Source organism: Eubalaena glacialis, chromosome 8 (assembly GCF_028564815.1).
Source record: "Eubalaena glacialis isolate mEubGla1 chromosome 8, mEubGla1.1.hap2.+ XY, whole genome shotgun sequence".
Classification (NCBI taxonomy): Eukaryota; Metazoa; Chordata; class Mammalia; order Artiodactyla; family Balaenidae; genus Eubalaena; species Eubalaena glacialis.
In genome coordinates, this window is record NC_083723.1 from 85,669,148 (window position 1) to 85,690,903 (window position 21,756).

Sequence of the window (21,756 nt, forward strand, 5' to 3'; positions counted from 1 at the left end):
ACACACTTGATAATTGGTTACTTTGGAAAGGAAGTCAAATATGAGGAAATATGCCAGGAAAACATGAAGATATATGAGCTCTTAAATGCATTCGGGGGGTGGGGGGAGACAGTAATAATGCTGAGGAAATGAAAATTAGTATTAAAACAAAAATAAAAGTTACAATAGTTGTAGATTTATGTACTCTAAAAATTAATTCTTCCACTTTTTCAACTTAATCGTACTCAATGATTCTTGAATTATGAAAGATCAGCCATGGAGAACTGATCTTTCCTATGAAACAGGACTGCTTTTTATGGGATTAAACAGTAATGTAAAGGTTTTGACTTAGAAAGAGGTGTAATTTTTACTGACTTTTATGACTAGTAATCATCAGAATGGTAACTAAAGAAAACTAGCAGACTCTTCCCTGGAAGAATAATGTTCCAATGGTTTGGGCAAAGTATAATCTGATGGTAAAAGATGAACTAGCAAAACAAGAATTTAAGACTAAACATATAAATTATAAAGCCTATGCTACCCCATTTGGAAACAAGCACACAGGCTTGTAGTCTCTATGATAATGTAAATATCTCATTAACATAAGCTTTAAGAGACATTATATAGCCTAATCTTACACATAAAGTGTGTAAAGCTTACAAAAATAGCTATAGTGCAAATTTTAGCAACATCCAAATACACACATGTAGATAATAAAATTTTATCTGCTTTCAGTATTGATGCCGTATTATGGGCCAAAAATCAATCACAAGTTGGTAATATATCCTTATATTTACACAAATTAAACTTACCACATTGGTTATTTATTTGAGCTCTCATGAATATCACATATTCAGAACCCTCCTAATTGTATATTTTAATAATAACATATATTTAAGTGATTATAAACATTCTTTAAAGTTAACCAGAAGTGTACTTTAGAAAGAAAAACCTGGTCTTAAACAGAGGAAACTCTCTAAAAGCCCAAATACCCATCCAACTCACTGGCTTTCAGGGAACTGTACTGGCCCAACATCTATGTATTAACACACCCTCAGGGCTAGTGCTCAGGTGTGTCTAAGTGTTTGTCTGAAAGCCATCCCACAAGATGGCCAATGGCCCCTGTGCCTCTCGGTTCCTCAGCTTTTCTTGCCTATTAAGCCAACCCCAATGTGCTCTTTTTCCACCTCTATTCCCCTATCTCTAGTTATGATCCCTCTCTTCCTTATTTCGCCTGAAGAAGGAAGAAACAAGAAAGCTAATGCTTACTGAGCACTAAATGTTGAGGTTTCTCTGAACTGGACCCTGGGGCTTCACTTCTCTTCTTGCTATACTCACCCTAGAGAAGATGAAATATAAGCATAGCAGTTAAGAGCATGAACTCTGGAGCCACATTGCCTGGGTTCAAGTCCTGACCCTTCCACATTCTAGGGGTGACCTTGGGCAAGTTACTTAACATCTGTGTGCCTCAGGTCCCCAATCTGGTAAAATGGGTATGACAATCACAGTGTCATGGTGAGGACTGACTTAATAGTTAAATGAATTTGAGGTAAGTCAGTTAATCTAAAATACTTAGAACTATGCCTGGCACAGAGTAAACCCCATATCAGGAGAAGATACTATCATCAATTCCCATGAATTTAATACCACCCATTTGCTGATGACTCCCTGTTTTATGTTCCCACTCAGATCTCTTCTCTTATGTCCCATTGCCTACTTGACATTTCTACTTGGACATCTCACGAATGTCTCAAAGGTAACATGTCCAAGATAGAATTCTTGATCTCTTCCCTTAAATCTGTCCCCTCACCACACCCCTAGTCTTCACCATCTCCGTGAATGCTATTCCAATTAAAATAACAGACATATCAGATGATAAATGGCAACTCACAGCCTGTTTTGGGAAAACAATACAGATTAGGAGAAACTTTGGCAAAGTGGGCTGTCTGTGTCCCCATTTAAAAGAGGGGAGGGGTAGATACACTTAGTTCCAGGGGATTGCTGTCAAGTAGGAATGTCAGCTCTGTGATGCTAGACAGTCTGCTCCTAAAGGGAAGCAGAACATCAGACTTTAAAGCTACTAATGCTTCCCTCCACCTCACCCCACCCCAGATTCTCATTTAATTGGTCTGACGTGTGGCTTAGCTTTTGGGATTTTTTGAAGCTTCCAGGTGACACCAGTATACAGCTAAGGTTGAGAACCACTAGTCTAGTCCAGGTCTCCCTTTTTTACACGTGTACAAACTGAGGCTCAGAGAAGCTAAATGCTTTGCTCAGGCACCAATGAGTTTGAAACAGGTACAGAATCAGAAAACAGTTCCTCTAAGGCAGTGTTTTCAAACTGTGGGTCATAATACTAGATCGTGAAATCAGCTTAGTGGTTTATAAACAGCATTAAAAAAAAAAAAAAAAGGACAGAACAGAAAATCAAAATGCACTGTATATTATAGGGTGAGTACAGTGCATGACCTTTTTATTTTAAATGTATGCACATACTGCTCTTAGTCTCCATTTCCCTTTTCAAATCCATTCTCCTCCCTTCTCTGCCTTGTTCCCAGCCCCAGGAGGCTGACCCTACAGAATGATTCAGCTGGGCCCCTTGCCTAAGGATTTCCCGTTGGTCAGCCAGTGAGAGGCACCAGTGGGAGATCAGAGGGTGGGCAGAGTGTCTGGGGTCACTCTTCTTGGGTGATCCTGCCCCCACTCCACAGCTCTCCTTGGGTTCAGCTCCGGAGGAAGCTCCCTTTCCCCTTCAGGCCCAGAGGTGGTAGCACCTTCCCACTGGTGACAATCCCTGGGTGCTTCAGTGTCCTTTGTGGGTTCCTTAAACCTGCTCACACTTTTGAAAATAGGCCACTTGTTAAATCTGTTTCCTGCCAGGACACTGACATAAACAGTTTGACAGACACAGAGACACATGCATAAACATACAGGGTTGGATTTTCAGAAGTGTGAGCAGTTTAACGTAAATTGTGTTGCTTTCTGCGGGTTGTGGTCAAAAAAGTTAGGAAAACACTGTGTCATGGTTCTTCTTACTACACCACTGCCTCCCCTGGCTGATATAGGGAGCTACTGGGTTGAAACATCTAAAAATAAACATTTCAAAGACCTTCTTTATGACTGTTACCATCAAATGGTAAATAATGTCTAAAAAAAAGAAAAACATGTTTATCAAAATGGATTTTTTAACAGGGCTTAAGACTGCCCAACAGTGGAAAGGGCCATCCTGGTAGGTAGTGAGTTCCCCATCAGTGCTTCACACACGTGGAGGAGATGAGAGACTAGGGACCCCTAGTCAGCCTCTCTTTAAAAGGTGTGCTTCTATCAGGGAGCCTCAAGTTGTAAAATTTCTTCCAAAACACAAATGAAGCAATTTTTGTCATAGCAAAATCCTGTACTAAAAAACCATACCATGTCAGCTCAGTTCTCACTCATTCTGGGAGGGAAGAAGAGTGAGAATGAGGCAGCTTTCAAAAATGTCTAAACTCTGCTCCTCTTTACAGGTTCTGAGAGTACAGATCCAGAGAAAGAACCAAACATTCCAGGTCTGGTTATTCTCCAGAATCCTTTCAAGCTGCCCCGTGTCCTCATGTAAACGGTTAGCAAGGACAGAAAGTCTCTAGACCTTGGTCTGGTCATCTAACCTCCATCCATCTGATGGCCAGTGTCCAGAGTACATCCAAAAATGTGGGACAGCACCTTCACCGTACCTCTTTCCAATACCCAAAGGGATGAGTCAAGTAAAGTGTCACACTGTTACATTAATACAAAACTTAGGTATGAGCCATTACTAGATCCAAATATAAGCCATCCAATATAAGATTCAAAGGAAATGAAATTACAAGCAAAGAAAATACGCACATAAGAAAATGGCAATAGATATTATTCTATGATTTGTTACTGTAACCTCCCTGAAGGAGTGATGCCGTTCCATATTGCTACAAAGTGGTTAATGTTTATAGTAGCTGTCTATTCAAGAAAAATGCAACTTCATTCTGTCACCAGATATCAAGTCAATATTATGCTTGTGCTTTTAGTTTAATAGCAACTAAAATTTGTTAAATGTTTTAGATACAAAGTGTCTAGCCATATAGTACCCACCCCTTTTTGTTCTGCTCCTCAGGATGTGCCCTGGAGTAAGTAGGGCAGGTGATAATCCCATGTCACAGAGAAGGCAAGGCTCGCAAAGGAAATAACTTGAAACTTAAACCAAACTTAAACACAGTGAACTGGATCAGGAGCCTCTGTCTCATCCACTGTACCATGCTGCCTCCCCAAGGTGAATTTAACTAACCTGCACACTGGCAAGGTTTTTCAAGCTCGTTACTGAAAAAAAGGAGAAATGCACTGAAAATACTGAATTTCGCTAGGCTTGAATCTACAAGAGAAAAAAAAGTACCCCAAAAGCAATATCAACATTTCTGAGCCCATTAAAATGTGTGTGTGTGTACGCGCACACACACTGTGATGACTGGCTTTTTATGATTGAGTGGCTGTGATCTCAGGGGAAGCCGATTTGTTGTATTTTATTCCCTGGTCTATACTGAACTCCAAATTCTTTGGGGTCACTAAAGGAATTTGAAAGGACCAAGAGTTAAATAATTCAGTAGCCAAATCCCATTAATGACATTATATAGGAAAGGCAGTGTTAACAGCATTTTACTTGCTGACTTAGAAAAATTAGGCCTATTATCCAAACTGCTATAACTTGCCTTATCAGAATGTCGATCAGAAAGCAAAGGAAACCTGAAGTCGGTCCACAACATGTGAATGTTTCAACCTTATATTTTCAGCACATCGTTACATATCATCCGTTAGGTCAAGGCAGCGGATGAGGGGGAGCCAATCTTTCCCAGGTCAGCAGGGTCCCAGCTTGGGCGCCCAAAACACAACACAACCGGGAAGGTGACGTGCGGAAGGGAATCACAAATAAAGTGCCATAGGCGGTGTCTGCAGCCAAGAAGAAAAACAGCACGCCAAAATTTAATTATAAGTTTAGCAACTTTCTAGAACAGGGGACGTGCTTTTGCTTTGAGTTCAGCGGAATCGCTTCCAACCCAAAGCAAACCATTCTCCCGGACAGGAGGCGAGATAACTGGAAGGCTGCCGGCCCGCGCCAATCAGCAGCGTCCAATCTCGTTAGCGCAGACCTGCCAATTCGCGGCCAGGCCGGGCAGCTGTTGATCTCGGGGCCATTTTTTTTCTTTTTTTTTAAAGCAGAGACAGAGAGCAAGTAGGAAGGGAGCGAAGAAGACTGAGCCTAGGAGAGGGAGAGGGAAGGAAGAGGTAAGGATGTCCCAGGAAAAGTCGGAGAGGGCTGCGAACTGGCAGGGACCGACCGGCGGGGCTCGGCGGCGCGGAAGCCGGAGGAGAGCGGAGGGGAAGGGGAGAGGGGGGCCCGCGCCTCAAAGTTCCGCGTCCCGGCGGCGCCCGCGCGCTGGGCTGCTCACCTAGCAGGAGCGTGGTCCAGGTCCGGCCGCGCCCCGAGAGCCGCAGGCCCAGCGCCCCGCGCAGCCCGGCCGCCAAGCGCCCCCCGAGGCCGCCCCCGGCGAGCGGCGGGGCGGGCTCGGCGCGGGGCCCCTTCCTGCCCGCGGCGCCCTTGCGCCGAGGGGACGAGGGCGCGCGCTCGGGCCCGGGCTCCCCGGCGCCGACATCTGGCGCCCCCCTTAGCGGCGACTGCGAGGCGCGGGGTGGCTGGGGCGGCTTGGGGGCCGCCTCCCGGTGCTTGTTCCGCGCCTGCAGGACCATCTTGGCATAGTCGCGCCCGCTCGCTGCGCGCGCCCGGACAGCGGCCGGGGAACGGCGGGCTGGCGGGGCGGCCCCGGCGCCGCTCACTCTCCGGCGGGCGGGCGGAGGGCGGGCCGGTCCCTCCCCGCCGGCGGGGAGGCGGGGAAAGCTGCAAGGCCGGGCGGCGGCTGCCTGCCTGGCGGTGCGGCCGGGAGGCGGCGCCCGACTCGCGCGCCCGCCGCCGCTGCCGCTGCTCCGGTTGTCACGGCGACCGCGGAACGCCGGGGGGCGGGGGCGCGGACACCCTGTGAGCGGCCGCTGTCCCGCTCCCCCCCGCCCCTCCGCGCCGGACGCGCGCTCCCGGACACCAGCGCGCACGCGCGGACTTCCGGCGAGGGCGGGGGCAGACCTGGGGCAGCCAGGCGATCCCGGCCCTGCGTGGGACCCGCGCAGGGCTCGGCCAGGGCGAGGGCACGGATCGCCTCCCGGGAGCGGCTGTCCCTCCCTTTGGGAGCGGCCGGGAAGAAGAAAGGGCCCTCTCGGGCGGGGGCCGCTGGTCGAAGTTTCGGACCCGATTAAGGCTGCAAGTTGACCCCGGGAAAGCCCGCGTGGCCCAAGCAGCTCGTCTCGGGGGCGGCCGGACCGGGGAGGAGGCGCTCGGGAATGACCACGGGGGGGCGCTGTGCGTGCGCTCTGGAGCCTCCGTGGCCCTTGCAGCTGGAAGAAGAGCAGAACAAAGTAGAGCCACTGGGTCACGTTACTCCACGATGTGTGGCCTCGCAGTTTAGAGCGCTGCCGAGTGCAGCTCCCGCATTCACTGATACGACGAGCGGGGCAACCCGATTTAAAATGGCAGTAGAGTATCTCAAGGGGAGCTGTTAAGGGTCGAGACACAAGTGTGTGCCTGACATTAAAACTGAAAACCAGGGTAGGAGCCCAGTTTGAGGGTGATAAAATTGAATGGACCGAGAAGAAAAAATTATCGTATGTTCTGTTAGTTTTAAATGCTGTAAACTTGTGGCTTGAAAGAAAGCAGAAAAACTTTATTTGCTGTTAAAAAACAAAACCTTAGTCGAAAACGCATTTTCTTCCACGTAGCAAGCGGAAGGCATGACTGAAGGAAGCCCAGGAAGACTGGGAAAACCAGGCAGATGCCAGTTACCCTTCTCCCCCCCACCCAACCTGGCATTCTTTGCACAAAACCCTACAGCCTCGTGGACAACTAAGTTCCTTGCCTTGCGGTGTTCAGTGGGCTTGTTCCAAAAAGTTGTCCTTAATTCCCAATTTTGTAAATCAAGCCACATCGTTCTGATTATCTCCATTGTAATTACAGGTGCTTCACGAGGCTGTGGATCCTTGCCCTTAAGTTTCTTTGTCCAGTGATTTCGTTATTTAAGGAAGTTAATATCGGCATCCATTCACTGTTATGCCTTTTTAAGGGCAATTAATTATTTTGTAAAGGGAAAAAAATTTGCCATGCTAATTAATAATCCCTCATACTCTATATTTTGTGAATTTGAATTTTCACCTGTCTTTCATCAGAACAGGGAACAACTATTTTTAGACACTGGTTTTTTTAAATTATTGAAGTGATATTACAGAATGCTTGTATTCTGAAATTATGTGTCAGATGGATCCAGTGTGTTTCCCTCTTCGATTCAACTGGTACCATTTTGCCAGAGAAAACACTTGTTGAAAGAATAAATGAGTGATTGAGTGAATGAATGCAGGAGATAACATAGTCAGATGAAGATTAAATATGCTGTGTTCTGTAGTGCAGTTGAAAGTTACTTAGTTCTAGCCCTCCTCTCCCATGGTCTCGAATTTCTAGAAGACAAAGAAGCTTTCCTACTCAACTTCATATTGTCCCACAGAGCCTAGCCCAGAGCCTGACTGTGAAAATTTGTTGAACTGTATTGAAAGAGGAACACCTATTGTTTAAGCCACACCCAGTGGGTTTTGATCAGTTCCACCAGTGCTGAGGAGTCCCTTCTCTTCTTGGCGACCAAGTGGGGGCAGTCTAGCATATTGGTCAAAACACGTGGTGACCATAGGCCCATATTCCAGTCTTTGCTCTGACGTGTACCAACCCTATGACCTTGGCCAAGTTACCAGACCTTTTTGAGGCTCGGTCTCCTCATCCCTAAAATAAGAGTAATAAAAACATCTACCCTACAGATTTGTAAAAATTAAATAAGACAGTATAGGTAAGGTGTCTAACAATTACTTCCATCAAAGTAATTGCTCAATAAATGTTCAAAGCGGTGGATGCTGTATACGGAGGGTGGCAAGTCTTCTGTCCTCCCGAAGCCTGAAGCTGACACTCCAGAATGGATGTGAAGATGCAGAGGAATAGAGTGCTGAGGGGCAAGGACAGCTGTGTGATGTTTAGACCAGTCCCACACGCTCTGGGCTTCAAGTTTCTCAGCTGTCTGAGCAGTTGCTCCTCCCCTTGAAGTTTCCTGCTTCCCACACATGCTTTACAAAGGATGACCATTTCATGGGTCATTAAACTTGGATAAAATAGTAGGCAACTCCTCTTACTTCTCTCTCCCCTCCCCCCAAGAAAGGAGGTTGTTTCACACAGGGAGAGTGGTAGAGCACAAAATGGAATAGTCATGAAAGTTATGTGCCAGATTTCATTTTGTCTTTATACCTCTGAGATCCACAAGAGCGGGGAATGCAGTTTATTCATATTCATATCTTTAGGGTAAGGGCTGCCACATAGTGGTGGACGCTAAAGAGAGAGAGAGAGAAAGAGAGGGGGGGAGGGGGGGACTGAAAGCTGCTTTAAAAAAAAAAAATGTGTGTAGATGATCCTAAGAATTAATTCAAGATTATAATGAATACAGATTAAAGTATTACAATTACTGGCCACCTTTAATGCCTTTTTTTCAGGAGTTCCAGAGGTACCGGAAAGGTACTTCCTTATGTGACACTATAGAAATACTGGATCAAAGCAGACAAATTCCGAGGATAGAAACCCTACAGAGCAACCACTCGTGAAGAATCCCTGGTCTGGTCACCGGGGTACAAGCCCAATCCTTTTCTCACTAAAAGCTACATCTTGGGCATTTGAAATAAAAATTTTTAATTAAAAAAATAATTTTGTAAAAGCTTTGGGGATGGAGAAATAGGAAATTAAAAGGAGGAAATGCGCATAAAATAATAAAGACAAGTAAATGCCCCAAAATAAAGCCTAGCGATATTAAAGTATAGGGACCAGGGAAACGTTGTTAAATGGACAATGAAAAGCAAAATTTGGTCAAGGGAAGACTGCCGGGAACCAATTTCCTTATTTCTTTACATTTGCATTTTCAAGGCCCTAATTAAAACTTCCAAATTTCCGCCTTTTCCTCCCACTCGCTCTCCTACCCACAGAGTGACAGCAAAAGGAGGATCTTGACTGTGGCATCTGTTTCTCATTTCCTTGAAGTAGGTCACTTGATCTGTTTATTGCAGAAGTGTCTGGGGGTCAAGTTCTAGATTCTGACAGTTGTGTCCCTCAGCAGTTGCTCATATCAAGAGAGGAACCTGCATAATCCAGGCACACTTCACAGAAACCTAAAATGGGTGCAACAAAGTATATCCCTATAACATTCAACTTTCCACAAAGCCCCAACATTAGCTTGTCACTGTGTTATAATGAATGTATTTCTTTAGTCTCTGGTGAGAACAAATGTAAATTGCTACTTTATTGCTTTTCAAATTTTATCTTCTGTCTTTCTGGTAGCTGACCTTGTAATTTAAACTGTTCATGCTCCAATGACTGTTCCTGAGAAACTCAGAAAGTTCATTATTAGTCCTAGTTCTAGTGCACTGTCAAGAAACACTCCATTACAGAGGGGCTTGTCTCCCTAAAATGCAGTTCCTGTTACTGAGGGCTTACTATGTCCTTGGTGTCTTAGTGGATTTCAGAGACATTAAAAATTCACATAAAGTCCTTATCCCCAAAGGTCTTACAGTTTCAATGGAGAGGCAGGGTAAGCTAGGAGAAAATATGATTGTGTAGGGAAATGTGTGATTCAGAGCACAAGTACTGAAGAGTTCCAAAGACCGCATCTGATATGACTGAGGAGTTTTCAGGGAGGAGATGAAACTTGTCTAGACCTTGTTGGAACGATAGATCTTGTTTGAACAGAAGGAAACTTGGAAAACACGTTATAGAGAGGGAACAACATATATCCGAAACCCTTGTGTGCCTGGCCCATAGTAAGTGCTAACAGGAACATCTTAAATCCTTTTGGGAATGAGGAAGGGAAGAAACAACTCATGTAAGTTTGAGGAATAACTAAAAGGATTAAAGAGATTGGAGCATGAAATGCTTAGAGTGCCCGGACATGGATCCTGGGTCTCAGAGCCCCCACATCTATCTACACCTGAGCAGACTCCTTGCCAAATGAGGCTGAGCACCCCCGCCCCCCCCCACACACGCACGCACACACACGCACATGTGCACACGCATGCACACACGCACACACACGCGCGCACGCACACACACACACGGCCTTAGGAACACTGGGAGCCAATGAATCCCACTGTTAGCCTCTAATGTGAACAGGGACTTGCTTGCATCCAGCGGGCCTTTGCTGACTCATAGCCTGAGCCTCCCCCTCACCTGCCGCCAGATGCAGATAAGGTGGGGGACTGATTCATTTGGACACTGAATGGTCACTCCTCCGAGCCCATTCTCCAGGGTAAGCACCTGGATGTATCACACAATTTATCCTCTCCCAACTAAGCTGTTTCCTCAACCCAACCTTACCTTGTGCTCCCTGAGGCCAACAATCCAGCTCATCTCAGTGGTCTGTACCTCTTGGCTCTTTTCAGAGGCCCTTTCTCCTGTAACAGGTTCATTCCCTCATATCTCCATCCCCTTCTTTCCCTGGAGCTCCTTTCTGCCTCTGGAAAGCTCCTCTGAAGCCCTTGTCATCTCTACCCTTCAATCGTTGCTATCCTCTACAGACTACCTGGTAACACTCCCCCACCATTTACTGTAGCCCTGGCCCCCCGTCCTCTCACTTCCTACTATTGCTGCAAATGACTTGAGCACCTAACACTGAACCTCTCAGCTCCTTGATATCCTCATCTCTGGTGAACTGCATTCCTACTCCATGTCATCGCCCCACTCCAATGGCCCCATCCTGCTTCTTGTCATCACCTCAATCTGGCTTTGCTCCTGCATTTAAAATCCAAGCAACCCACCTCCAGTGCCTCTAAGTCTCCTTGTTATTCCATCTCAAGTGCCAGGGCCCAGCCCATCACTGCAACTCTCTCTGTCAGGATCTCCCCCCGCATTCCCTGCATGGTTCTTCCGTCTCACTCACCTGGCAAAATCCCACTGTCCAACTTCGTATCTATGCCCATGCTACTGAAGAGTTCTGGAGAAATCCCACAGCTTGGAAGGCAGGAACTCATATGAATTCTTAGATTCCATTGGCAACTGGACCTGAGTGCTGCCCTGAAATCTTCCTTCATTCCCCTGGTCCCATTCTCCAGAGCAGATACAGCAAATGTTCGCTAATGCTATGGACTGAATTCCCTCCTCCCCAGATTCATGTGTCAAAACCAAATCCCCAGTGTGATGGTGTTTGAAGATGAGGCCTTTGGGATGTGATTAGAACATGAAGGCAGAACCCTGAGGAATGGGATTAGTGCCCATGAAAGAGACTTAGAACTCCTTCTCCTGCTTCCACCATGTGAGGACACAGCAAAAAGAGGGCCATCTCTGAATGGGGAATGAGGCCCTCACCAGACACTGTATTTCCCAGCACCTTGATCTTGGACTTCCCAGCCTCTAGAACTGTGAGAAATAAACGTCTGTTTTTTATAGGCCGCCTAGTCTATGGTATTCTGTTAGAGCAGCCTGAGCTGGCCATGACAGCTAGTCTTGCAAACCTGCCACACCTGTCTCACCAACTCCCATACTCCCAGCAGACGAGGCCTTTCCTCCTACCTCACGGAGAAACTGGACACCATCAGGACTTGCCTCCCTGTCCTCCCATATACCCACAAATTTACCCAAGACCCTCCTTCCTTCCCATCACAAGAAGGAGCCCCTCTTCCATATGCAACCAACCTCTTCTCCAAGGGTTGGTTTACTCCATCCCACCATCTTGGTGCCTCACTCTACCAACTAACTGCTGGGTCATCTCTCTACTGTTTGGGTTGCCTTCCAACAGCCTTAAGCTTGCCCAAGTGACTCCCATCTTAATTAGAACTATCTCCCAAACTAACATCTCCCGAAAACAACAGCCCTCTCCCTCTCCTTGCTTCATTCATAGATATTCCTGGTAGAGTTCCTTATACCTGTCATCTCTGCTTCCTCATTTCCCAGTCAGTCAAGCTCATGGATATCTGGCATTGTATCTAACATACCACAAAACTGCTCTCATTGAGATCACTAATGACCTCCACGTTGCTAAATTCACAAGACACATGAGTCTTTATCTTGGCATCTGACCACTCCCTTCCTTTGGTTTCTCTGACACACATGTTCCTGGGTTTTGTGTCTCTTTGTTCCTTTTCAGTCTCCCTTGAAGGTCCCTCTTGTTCACTAAATATTGATGTCTCCTAGGGTTTAAAACTGAGCCTTTCCTCCTTTGACTCCATACACATTCCCTGAGCAATCTCATTACTGCCTTTTTGCTGGAGATTTCCAAACATGTGTCTCCAGCCCAGATTTCCTCACTGAGCCTCAAATCCGTATCTCCAACTGCCCATTCGACGCTCACACTGGGATGTCTTTTTGGCACTTCAAACCCCCAAATCCAAATCTGCTTCGTTTCCAGTCTCCTAATCTCAGTGAATGACACCACGATTTTCCCTGTTCCCGTATCCAGGGAGTCATCTTTATGTCTTCTCTCCTACTTCCAACATCCAATCAGTCACAGAATCCTACTGATTCTATCCCATAATTGTCTCTCAAATTCCTTTCTTTCCATCCTCACTGCCGTGGTCCACCATCATTTTCCCATGAGTTTCAGCACCATCTCCTACCTGGTTGTTTTGCATCTTCTCTTGCTGCCCATCGTTATTCCAGAGAACCATTTCTAATATGCAAATCTGATGTCACTTTTTAAAAAATCATTCAGGACTTCCAAATTCCTAAACATGACTCACTAGGCCTTCATGAACTGTGCTATGTCATACCCTCTCTCTACTTTTTCCTTCTCCAGCCTTATCTCTCACCATTCCCCAACACTCTGTGTCCTCCATCCCCCTGGACCTCTACACATGCCATTCTCTTAAACTGTCATACTTCTGTCCTGCCCAGCCCCTGGCAGCTCTCCTGGATGACTGGCTCATCCTTAACACCTCACTTAGAAATCAGCTCCTGCAGGAACTTTCCTCCCACCTCACCCTGAACCATACAACTAGTAACCTAGACTATCCCCTGTCATATCACTTACCACACTGTCGATTTGCCTGTTTATTTGTCTGACTTCTCTGTTAGACTGTAATTTTCTTGAGAGAAAGCTCTGTATTAGGTCAGGTTCCCCGAGAAGACTCTAAGATGAAAATTTGCATGCAAGTGGTTTTGGGAGGGGGCACTTTCAAGAACAAAGCCTGTAAGGGAGTGAAGAAAGTGGAATTGGGCAAAGAGAAATTGAACTGCAATGCAATTGTAGCAGAAGCCTCAGCCAATCCAATAGGGAGACCTGGAGTTAGGATGGCCCTTCCCAATCATCCTAAATCGTGGCAAGGATCCCAAGTCTTTGACACCACACCAGCTGGTTATTGGTGGTGGCTGCTTGCAAGGAGTGAGCGAAACCTGGGCAGGCAGCTCCACAGAATGTGTACAACTGAAAGCTAGTCCCCAAAGGGACTCAGCGGTGAGCCCTCAGCCACCTACACCCCTGGCTTCAAACCTGAAGGGGAAATCTGGGTAGCATACCACAGTCCCCTCTGCCAACACCCTGTGGCGTCTCAAGGCCTGACACTCTACAGGTGCCCATTCTCTTTGTAGGTAAATGACTGAATGTATGATTAAATGAATTAATTAAACGGTAGAAAACAAGGTTAGTTAGATTAAATGAATTGAGATTTAGAGCCTTATGGAAGGACAAAATTTTCTATTTGAAAACAGTGAACTCTAGTGATCAAAAGATTAATGGGTTATAAATAGGATATGAAAAAATAGCAAGTAGACATGCTCTGAGGATGTAAACTTGTGGCATGAGGGTGGTGGGGATGGCTGAGATGATAGCAGGAAGATGGACAGGGGACAAAGCCCAGGGCCTGAGAGTCTGCTCCTATAACCAGGACAATGGAGTGTAGAAGGCCTATAAGAGAATAGTGAGAGCATGACAGGACAAATATGAGACCAGCTAAAATGTTAAACTAACTCTTTGGAAGATATTTTATGATTAGGTGTACTTGATCTCATTTATTAGTTATAAGCAGAGATTCACCATTTGAAATGTAAGGACTATAAACTGGATGTAAGTCTAGCCTTCAAAGGTATTCACTATACATTTTAAGCTATACTTATTTTGGATTAATTTTGCAGATATATTTAAAAACTAAGAGATTTAGTTGTTTTACTTCCCAAGCAGCTATTAATTCAACTCAGCTCGTGCCGCTAATCCTGGTTTGTTTTCAGAAACTGACATTAAGAAGATAGCTGGAGACAATTCATTGCCATCTCAAGATGACCCGAAGCCCACAATGCTCAGCAATGCTGGAGTGAAGGAACGTCTTACTTTTGCTTGCCGCGTAGCTGCATGTGGCTACAGTGTCCATTTTGTCCCAGGCTACGGGTTAGGGAGAAGTAACAGGTAAGGAATCTTTAGCTCTTCAGAGAAAACTGACATGGGTTCCAGCACCTGATTTTGCATCCAGACAACGAACACTGTGTCTGGAGTCAAGGTTTCTCTTACAAGAGCTGAAGTGCAAAGTGCAGTGAGATAGTGCGCTAGCCCTGGCACCTTGCTTGAGGGGCAGTACAAACCATGCCTGGTTGCTGGAAGCTTTGGGAGGCTATGTGGTATGGATTCTGTGCAGCCTCAGGAGGAATCAAGATCCAGTTGCCATTGGCCCTGAGTTAATGAGAGAAGAGGGGCACAAAGAAAAAGAGCTTATCCCAATCCTTTCTGACCTGCCCCAAATGGCCTATTTGTTGGGTTAGTGGACAAAGGAGCAAGAAGTGGCAGTGTCTGAGCACACAGCCCAAAATTCCATCCTTGGTGCTATGACTGCACATTCCATGGACTCCTATTCATATTTGAGGAGTTTCCAACTCAGGATGGGGGTCACTGGTGATGGGTGCAATGGTGTTAGTGATGCTTTGGGGCCAGTGCTTTTCTTGACACCTTTCAAAGTGTGAAAGTCAGAGAGGGTTAAGCTGGGCCTCCAGATTCCCCTGAACAGATGCCACAACAACCCAGTGATTGGCCCAAGTGTGTGTCTTGCTTTGTGCAGAGTTTTGTCACACTTGGATGTAATATGGCCCTGTGAGCAATTCTGCATGACCCTCTCTGCAGTTCCTCTGGAGCTTATCACAGCACGCTTGATTCACACACAGACTAGATGTTTGCTCATCTTTCTTCATCTCCCACCATGAAATAAACACAACCAGGACTTTAAGAAGTTACCTGCGGGCATGGAAAGTCTGATGCGAGTTACTTGATATAACATAGAGAATGCCATAATACAAGATCAGCCCTTGATAACAGTCCTGGACAACCAGAGAAATGTTTGGGCATGCTTGAAGTCCACTCCAGACAGAGTAGATGCACAATGAAATGAGAACATTGGGAAGTTAAAAACTTTTATAATTCATTATGTATAAAATAAATAAGCTACAAGGATGTATTGTACAGCACAGGAAATATAGCCAATATTTTATAATTTCAAATGGAGTATAATCTATAAAAATATTGAGTCACTATGTTATACACCTGAAACTAATATAATATTGGATATCAACTATACTTCAATTAAAAAAAACACTGTTACAATTCAGCAAGTTAAGTGCAAATGTTAAAAAAAATTATTTCACCTTATCACAACCTTACCATGTTCTAAATTTCTTTTCTTTTGTGACTGTTTGGACAAATGCATGTATTTCAGAAGCCACTGAGTGAATAGGATGGTTGAGGAAGAAAGAGTGTGGTAAGACAAGAAGAGTTCCAAGGACCTTAACAAGGATGGCCCTTGGAATGGAGAGAAGGCAGAGGGAGAGACAGAAGGCAACAAGTTAGGGAACAGGCAGCTCAGTGGAAGCACAGAGGCAGAGACGGCACTGATGTTTGGAGTCCTTCAAGCAGCTGGGTGCAGTGCCTCTGGGAAGCTTCCCTGAACCCCCAGGACAGGCCACCTGCTGAACTCCAAGCCTGCCTCATCACTACTTTGCTCACTGGAGGAGCTCCACCTTCACCAGTTTATTTACTGGGATTCCGTGCACAATTTTATTTTAAAGATGGTACTGCTGCTTTAAAAAGTAAAGTCAAGCAAAATGCCTAGGAAGCTTGTTTAAAATGCAGATGACTGGCACTTGCCCCTAGAGAAGTTGGGACGAAGCCATAGGTAGCCTGCCTGTCTAGCCAGGAGGCTCCTGACCACACCTCGTAAAACCTGGCCTAGATGGTGATTTAAGACTCATTTACTCCATATGAATTTGTTCTGAGTGTTTGGAGGTCACACTTCCCAGTAAATTAAGATTCTTTCTTTTGCTTCTATTTTGCATTTTTTTAAGACAAATATTTTCTCAAATCCCTCTATTATTAATATTTAATAATCTGTACATTTGAGAAGGACATACTCAGGAGAAGCAAATAAACTGTGCCTATAGGAAAAAAATGGACAAAGCAATAGAGATTCATCTTCACAAAGTTTATCCTTCATCCTTCTTTTTGGAGTCATATTTTGGAAGAATAGTTATCAATGTCCATAATAATTCTTCTTTAGTAGTTTAAGATGGATCTTGGAAATAGGTCTTGAAAATACTGCCAAGAAAATTAGGTAGGTAACAATAGGCCATGTACTATAAATAAAACTTTGTTAAAAGGTTACACAGATATATCATTTTGGGTTCTGCTGGAAGCATCTTTGGTGTCACCTGACCCTTTTCTTGGAACCTGAGGTTGGGGGAAGGAGGTACAGGGAATACCCACAGCTGCTCAGTACGGACCCACAGGCCTGCCAGGTCGCACTCTGGAGCTCCGGCAACATTAACATTACCTGGGAGTCTTTAAGAAATGCCAATGCCTAGACCTCAACGCAGACCAGTGAGATCAGAAAGGACTACCATCTGTATCTCTTAGAAGCTCCCCTGGTGACTCTACCAAACAGTGAGGCTGAGACCCAAAACCTTAGGGAAGAAGGAATTGATCTCTATTTTTATTTCTTAGTTATAAGATAGATTTTAAACATATATTAATTTATCTTCATGCAGGGTCTGTGCAGTAAAGCGAAAACAATGACATGCAAGGAATGTGGATGGCATGCTGATCAAAACAAAGAAGTGACTTTCACACATCAGAGGAAGACCTTGTCCATGGCACTGGTCTCTACTTGAATCCCTCTTTTGTAGCCTCTTCAACATTTAGATCAGGTTACAAATGTTGACTTAATCTGCAGAGCACAGTAGTACACAGCACTGGTTGAAAAAGTATTTGGAAATTCAACCTGGAAAGCCAGGGATTCATCTCCTAACTCCTGCTCCTCCCCTCAGCCCAGCCCTGGCTTTCCTACAGCTTGGAAACCCTGAGCAGGAATCTCCCCTTCCCCCTACGCCTACCCCGGACTGGCCAGAGACAGAAAGAGCCTGAAAATGATGGATGTAGGGAAGGAGAAATGAATCAAGGTGCAAGTATGAGGAGCCAGTGAAGAGAGTCATGAAGTATTTTGGAGAAAAGCTCCTTGTGCCGAATCTCATTTTTCCTGGAGCTACCCAAGCCCGAGACACATTTCTGGAGCCAGCCAAGGAAGAGGCCCATGAAATTTTAAGTATCTTGAAAGCAAAAGAAATCCAGGCCGAGATGTCCTGTGTATTTACATGCAGGCACGGTGCAAAGCAGTAATGATATATTTGTTCTTTATACCCAAAAACAACATGACTTGTAAAACATCAAGGAAAATCCTCAAAAAAAGAAAAGGCTCATAATAACAAATAATAGTAGCCGCTATAAAACTAGCCGTGGCCAGATCTCAGGCACTGTTCTATGTCTTTTATACACACCATTTAATCCTCACAACAACCTACAAGGTGCATACTTTTATTATCCCCAGTTTAAAGGGGAGAAACCACAGAGATGCTGGGTAACTTGCTGAAGGTCAGAGCTGGTTAGAGATGGAGCTGGGATATGAACCCAGATGGGGCCACTCTGCCTCATGCTTGAGTCTATGCTGTCTTGTGTAGTGGAACATTCATAAAAGACAGACACCGTGAATTGTGGTTTCCTTTAAGAGCTAAAAATTGCTTCCTTCAAAATAAAGGCTATCCAACAATTACAGGCTTTCACAAGAAAGTATGTTCAGGGTAACTGAGTGTGGCATATCATGGGGATTAACTTGAGTTCTCTTTAATTTGTATATTGTTTTCAATATAAGTCATTGGCAGACTTGGGAACTCTATTGTTAGTAACAAAAGACTTGCACCATCGCTGACAGCCTGCTGCAACACCCCAGTGGGTTGTGACACCACCAGTTGTGGGAACCACCAGCCTGGAAAATAGGCCTAAGCAGAAAGATATTTATGTGACTGAGTTGGAAAAGGTAGCTGGAAGGTGCATGAAACTAGACATCAGCAGTTAGTGTCAGGCATCCCAGCTTAGTGCCTTTCTGGAAAAGTGGGCAAGAAAAGTAGCTGGCTTTGGAACATACACATTACGTTGTTGCAGCTGAGCCTGCAGAGATAAGCTTCAGGGCACCCTGTAGCTGGCCAAGACTGCAGGACAGAAGTCCCAGAAGCCACAGTATTTATTGTATAAGATCAAATCACTCCTGGCTGAGAATTCTCCCCTTTGATACAACAAATGACAGGCACTGGGGGAAGAATGAGCCACTTCTCCCAGGATTTCTAGAGGCTTCCACTTGGGCATTTTGGCCCCTTGACACCAGGTCAGCTAGGTGACTTTGGTCATGAGTTCATCGCGTTAGCCCTATTTATCCTCCCATTCCCCCCAAAAATATCTAGCCCAAGAAGTAGTATTATTTCCATTCAACACGTCAAGAAACACAGGCTCCATGGAGGTTTCAAAGCAAACCTGTAAATTCTTTGACACTCTTGCCATCAAGAAGAGGCATCTATATCCCCTCCCCTGGAACACAGGCATGACTTTTCACACCTCCACAAAAACAATGAGGTGTGACCTGTGAGGCTGGGTCACAAAAGGCCATTGACTTCCACTTGCCACTCTCCTGGGACAAGTACCCCTGAAGCCTGGGCCTTCGTGTAAGAAGTCCAGCTGCCCTGAAGCCACCGTGCTGAAGAGTCCATATGGAGAGACCACACTGTGATAGGGAGAAATGCCTGAGGAGCCCCAGATGTTCTAGCCCCCAGCTGTTTAGGACTCCCCAGACCAGCTGCCAGACATATGAGCGGAGCAGAGTTCAAGAAAACTGAAGCCCAGCCACTGTGCGACCGTAATTGCAGGAGGACCAAAAGCTGCCTAGCTGGGCTCCATCAACCCCCAAACAGTGAAAGATAATACATGCTCATTTGTTTTATGCCACTAAGTTTGGAGTGATTTGCTGTGCAGCAGGCTCTAAGAGAAGTCGCTTTCCAAGATCACTCAGGAACTTCCCAGTGGAGCTGGGGCTGGAATCAGTTCATTCTATTCAATGCAGTATTAACCAGACAGTTGTGGCCCCTGGGGACCAGACAAGAATAAGGTACTGCCCAAGCCCTCTGCAATTGGGGCCTCCACCTTCCACCTCCTCCTGAAGATAGCTCCTCCTTGCTGGAGGTGGATGAGCCCCACCGTCGCTGGTTTCTAGAAGGAATTGGCTCCAGGGCGCTCTGGCTATTCCTCTACACTGTGCTGTGTGCAGGTGGCTTCTGGCACCAAGAGGTGCCAAGCCTGCTGCCAGCCTTGGCTTTCCCTCTAGTCCTTCTCTGATGAGTTGGTTGGCTGTGTTTGCAATTGAAGGCAGACAGTACTGCAAAGGTATGTGGGTACCATACAGCCTGCCTGCAGAATATAGCTTGGCTCTGATGAATTATGTCCAGTCCCTGGTCTCACATTTGGCTGGATCTGCAGGAAAAATATGTGTGTTCTGGGCCCCAGCTGATCTTTTAATCTAGCTTCTGTTCTAAAGTAAACATTCTCTGTTAAAATTGCAAACTTTCACCTGCTTCTTCCAAATAGATTGGTAAAAAGGCATAAAATATACATAAATCATTTTTACTTGTAATAAGCTCAGGGTTGCTGGGTGACCAGCACTCACCCAGCATCCTCAGATTGTCCTGTAAGTCAAACCTGATTTCTATGTTTCCTTTAATCAAGGAATTCCTGTACATAAAGAAGAAGGAGGGGGCTTCCCTGGTGGTGCAGTGGTTAAGAATTCGCCCGCCAATGCAGGGGACACGGGTTCGAGCCCTGGTCCGGGAAGATCCCACATGCCGCGGAGTGACTAAGCCCGTGCGCCACAACTACTGAAGCCCGTGCACCTAGAGCCCGTGCTCTGCAACAAGAGAAGCCACCGCAGTGAGAAGCCTGCGCACCACAACGAAGAGTAGCCCCCGCTCACCGCAACTAGAGAAAACCAGCGCGCAGCAACGAAGACCCAACACAGCCAAAAATAATAAATAAATTTTAAATAAGAATTTTTTTTAAAAAAAAAAGGAGGAGGAGGAAAAGGAGGGAAAGAAAAAGAGGGAGGATTCAGCATTGTGATAAGGAGTAAAAATTATGTTTAGAATATTATGCATAGTGCCTGGCCCATGATAGAGGCTCAATAAATGCTAATTATTGATCTTTACTATTCTGCCTTATCTTTCCAAGGCTTCTCTACCAGGAGGATACAAATGAGGTCAAACTTACTGGGCGACTTAAATTTCATTGACTGCTTGGCCGGCTCACATCTGCAGGACCTTCAGGCATCCTTCACTGTAAGCTCCACGCCATTTCTGGGACTCTCCAGACGTGTCTCTCAGGTGTGTAAGAACTAGCCCGCTGCCTGCCCTGCAGGTCTGCCTGTGCCCTGCCTATCACCAGAATGCCCTGCCTTCAGCTGCCATGGCCTGGGAAGCTACACCTGATGGAGACGGGGAGGTCCAACCTCTCTGCCACCCACCTGCTCTGATGTCCTGAGCAAAGCTGACAACAAGGTATGGGGAGAGGACCAGCTCTGTGTTACCAGCTGTGGGAGGGATGCTGAGCAGGGCTGCTTGTGACCTCCTGTGTTAGAAATTTACAGACAGAATTACCATTTTTAAAAAGGTGTCGACATTGTCTTTACTCTCCCTAGGAAACAGACAAGCACCTGCATCCCAGGGGCTGGGCTGGGATGGGGATGAGTAACCACCTTTACACAGGACTTGGATTCTTCACTCTCTTCAGCAGCGAAGGCTTTGCTGTCAGGGCCAGTTTATTGCCCTCAAACCTCTTCTCTTGGGAGGTCTTCTCCCCTGGGGGTCTGTTCAGCTCCCTACAGAGTCAGCCCATAGCAGGCCCAGCCGGCGTCTCGTCCAGCAGGCGTCTTGTCCAGCAGGCTCTTCTGCCTGTGCAAACAGGCTGCTGCAGGTCCACTCCTTGTCTGCTGGTCATTTAGGCTCAGACCCCGCCAACCACTGCTTCGGGCCTGTTCTACGGAGCACCCCTCCTGCATCTCCATCCTCCTCAAGGAACTAGCCACTGTGGCTGCCCCAGGTTCTGCCCAGCTCCTGCTGGGACTGGGCTCTTTCTGCCCCAAAGTGACAATTCTGATAAATGAGAAGCCTGGCCTCTCAGGTGGATGGAAAGAAACCAGTATGCAGTGAGCACCCCACTAATGCCAGGCACGTGTCCAGCCACTCTCTCGCCTCACTGTCCTGGGATTCCCCTTTTGCAGCGGGGGTGACAGGAGCTTACTTGGCCCTAGGCAGTGGCCAGACCTCAAACC

The 21,756-nt window shown here is 46.1% G+C and overlaps 1 protein-coding gene and 1 long non-coding RNA gene across 2 annotated transcripts in view; one reads left to right on the top strand and one right to left on the bottom strand.

Annotated features, from left to right (window-relative positions):
- The window catches only part of DPY19L1 (dpy-19 like C-mannosyltransferase 1), a 96,324-nt gene extending 90,511 nt beyond the window's left edge, over positions 1 to 5,813 (bottom strand). Inside the window, exon 1 of the mRNA XM_061198665.1 lies at positions 5,430 to 5,813. Within this exon, the coding sequence (XP_061054648.1) occupies positions 5,430 to 5,727 (298 nt within the window). The 5' untranslated portion in view covers positions 5,728 to 5,813. The remainder of the gene's footprint in view (positions 1 to 5,429) is intronic.
- On the top strand, positions 5,197 to 20,913 carry LOC133096856 (uncharacterized). Its single transcript, XR_009701864.1, has 3 exons — positions 5,197 to 5,265; positions 14,312 to 14,486; positions 20,658 to 20,913. It is a non-coding gene; the product is annotated as an uncharacterized LOC133096856 (long non-coding RNA).
- The last annotated feature ends 843 nt before the right edge of the window (positions 20,914 to 21,756 follow it).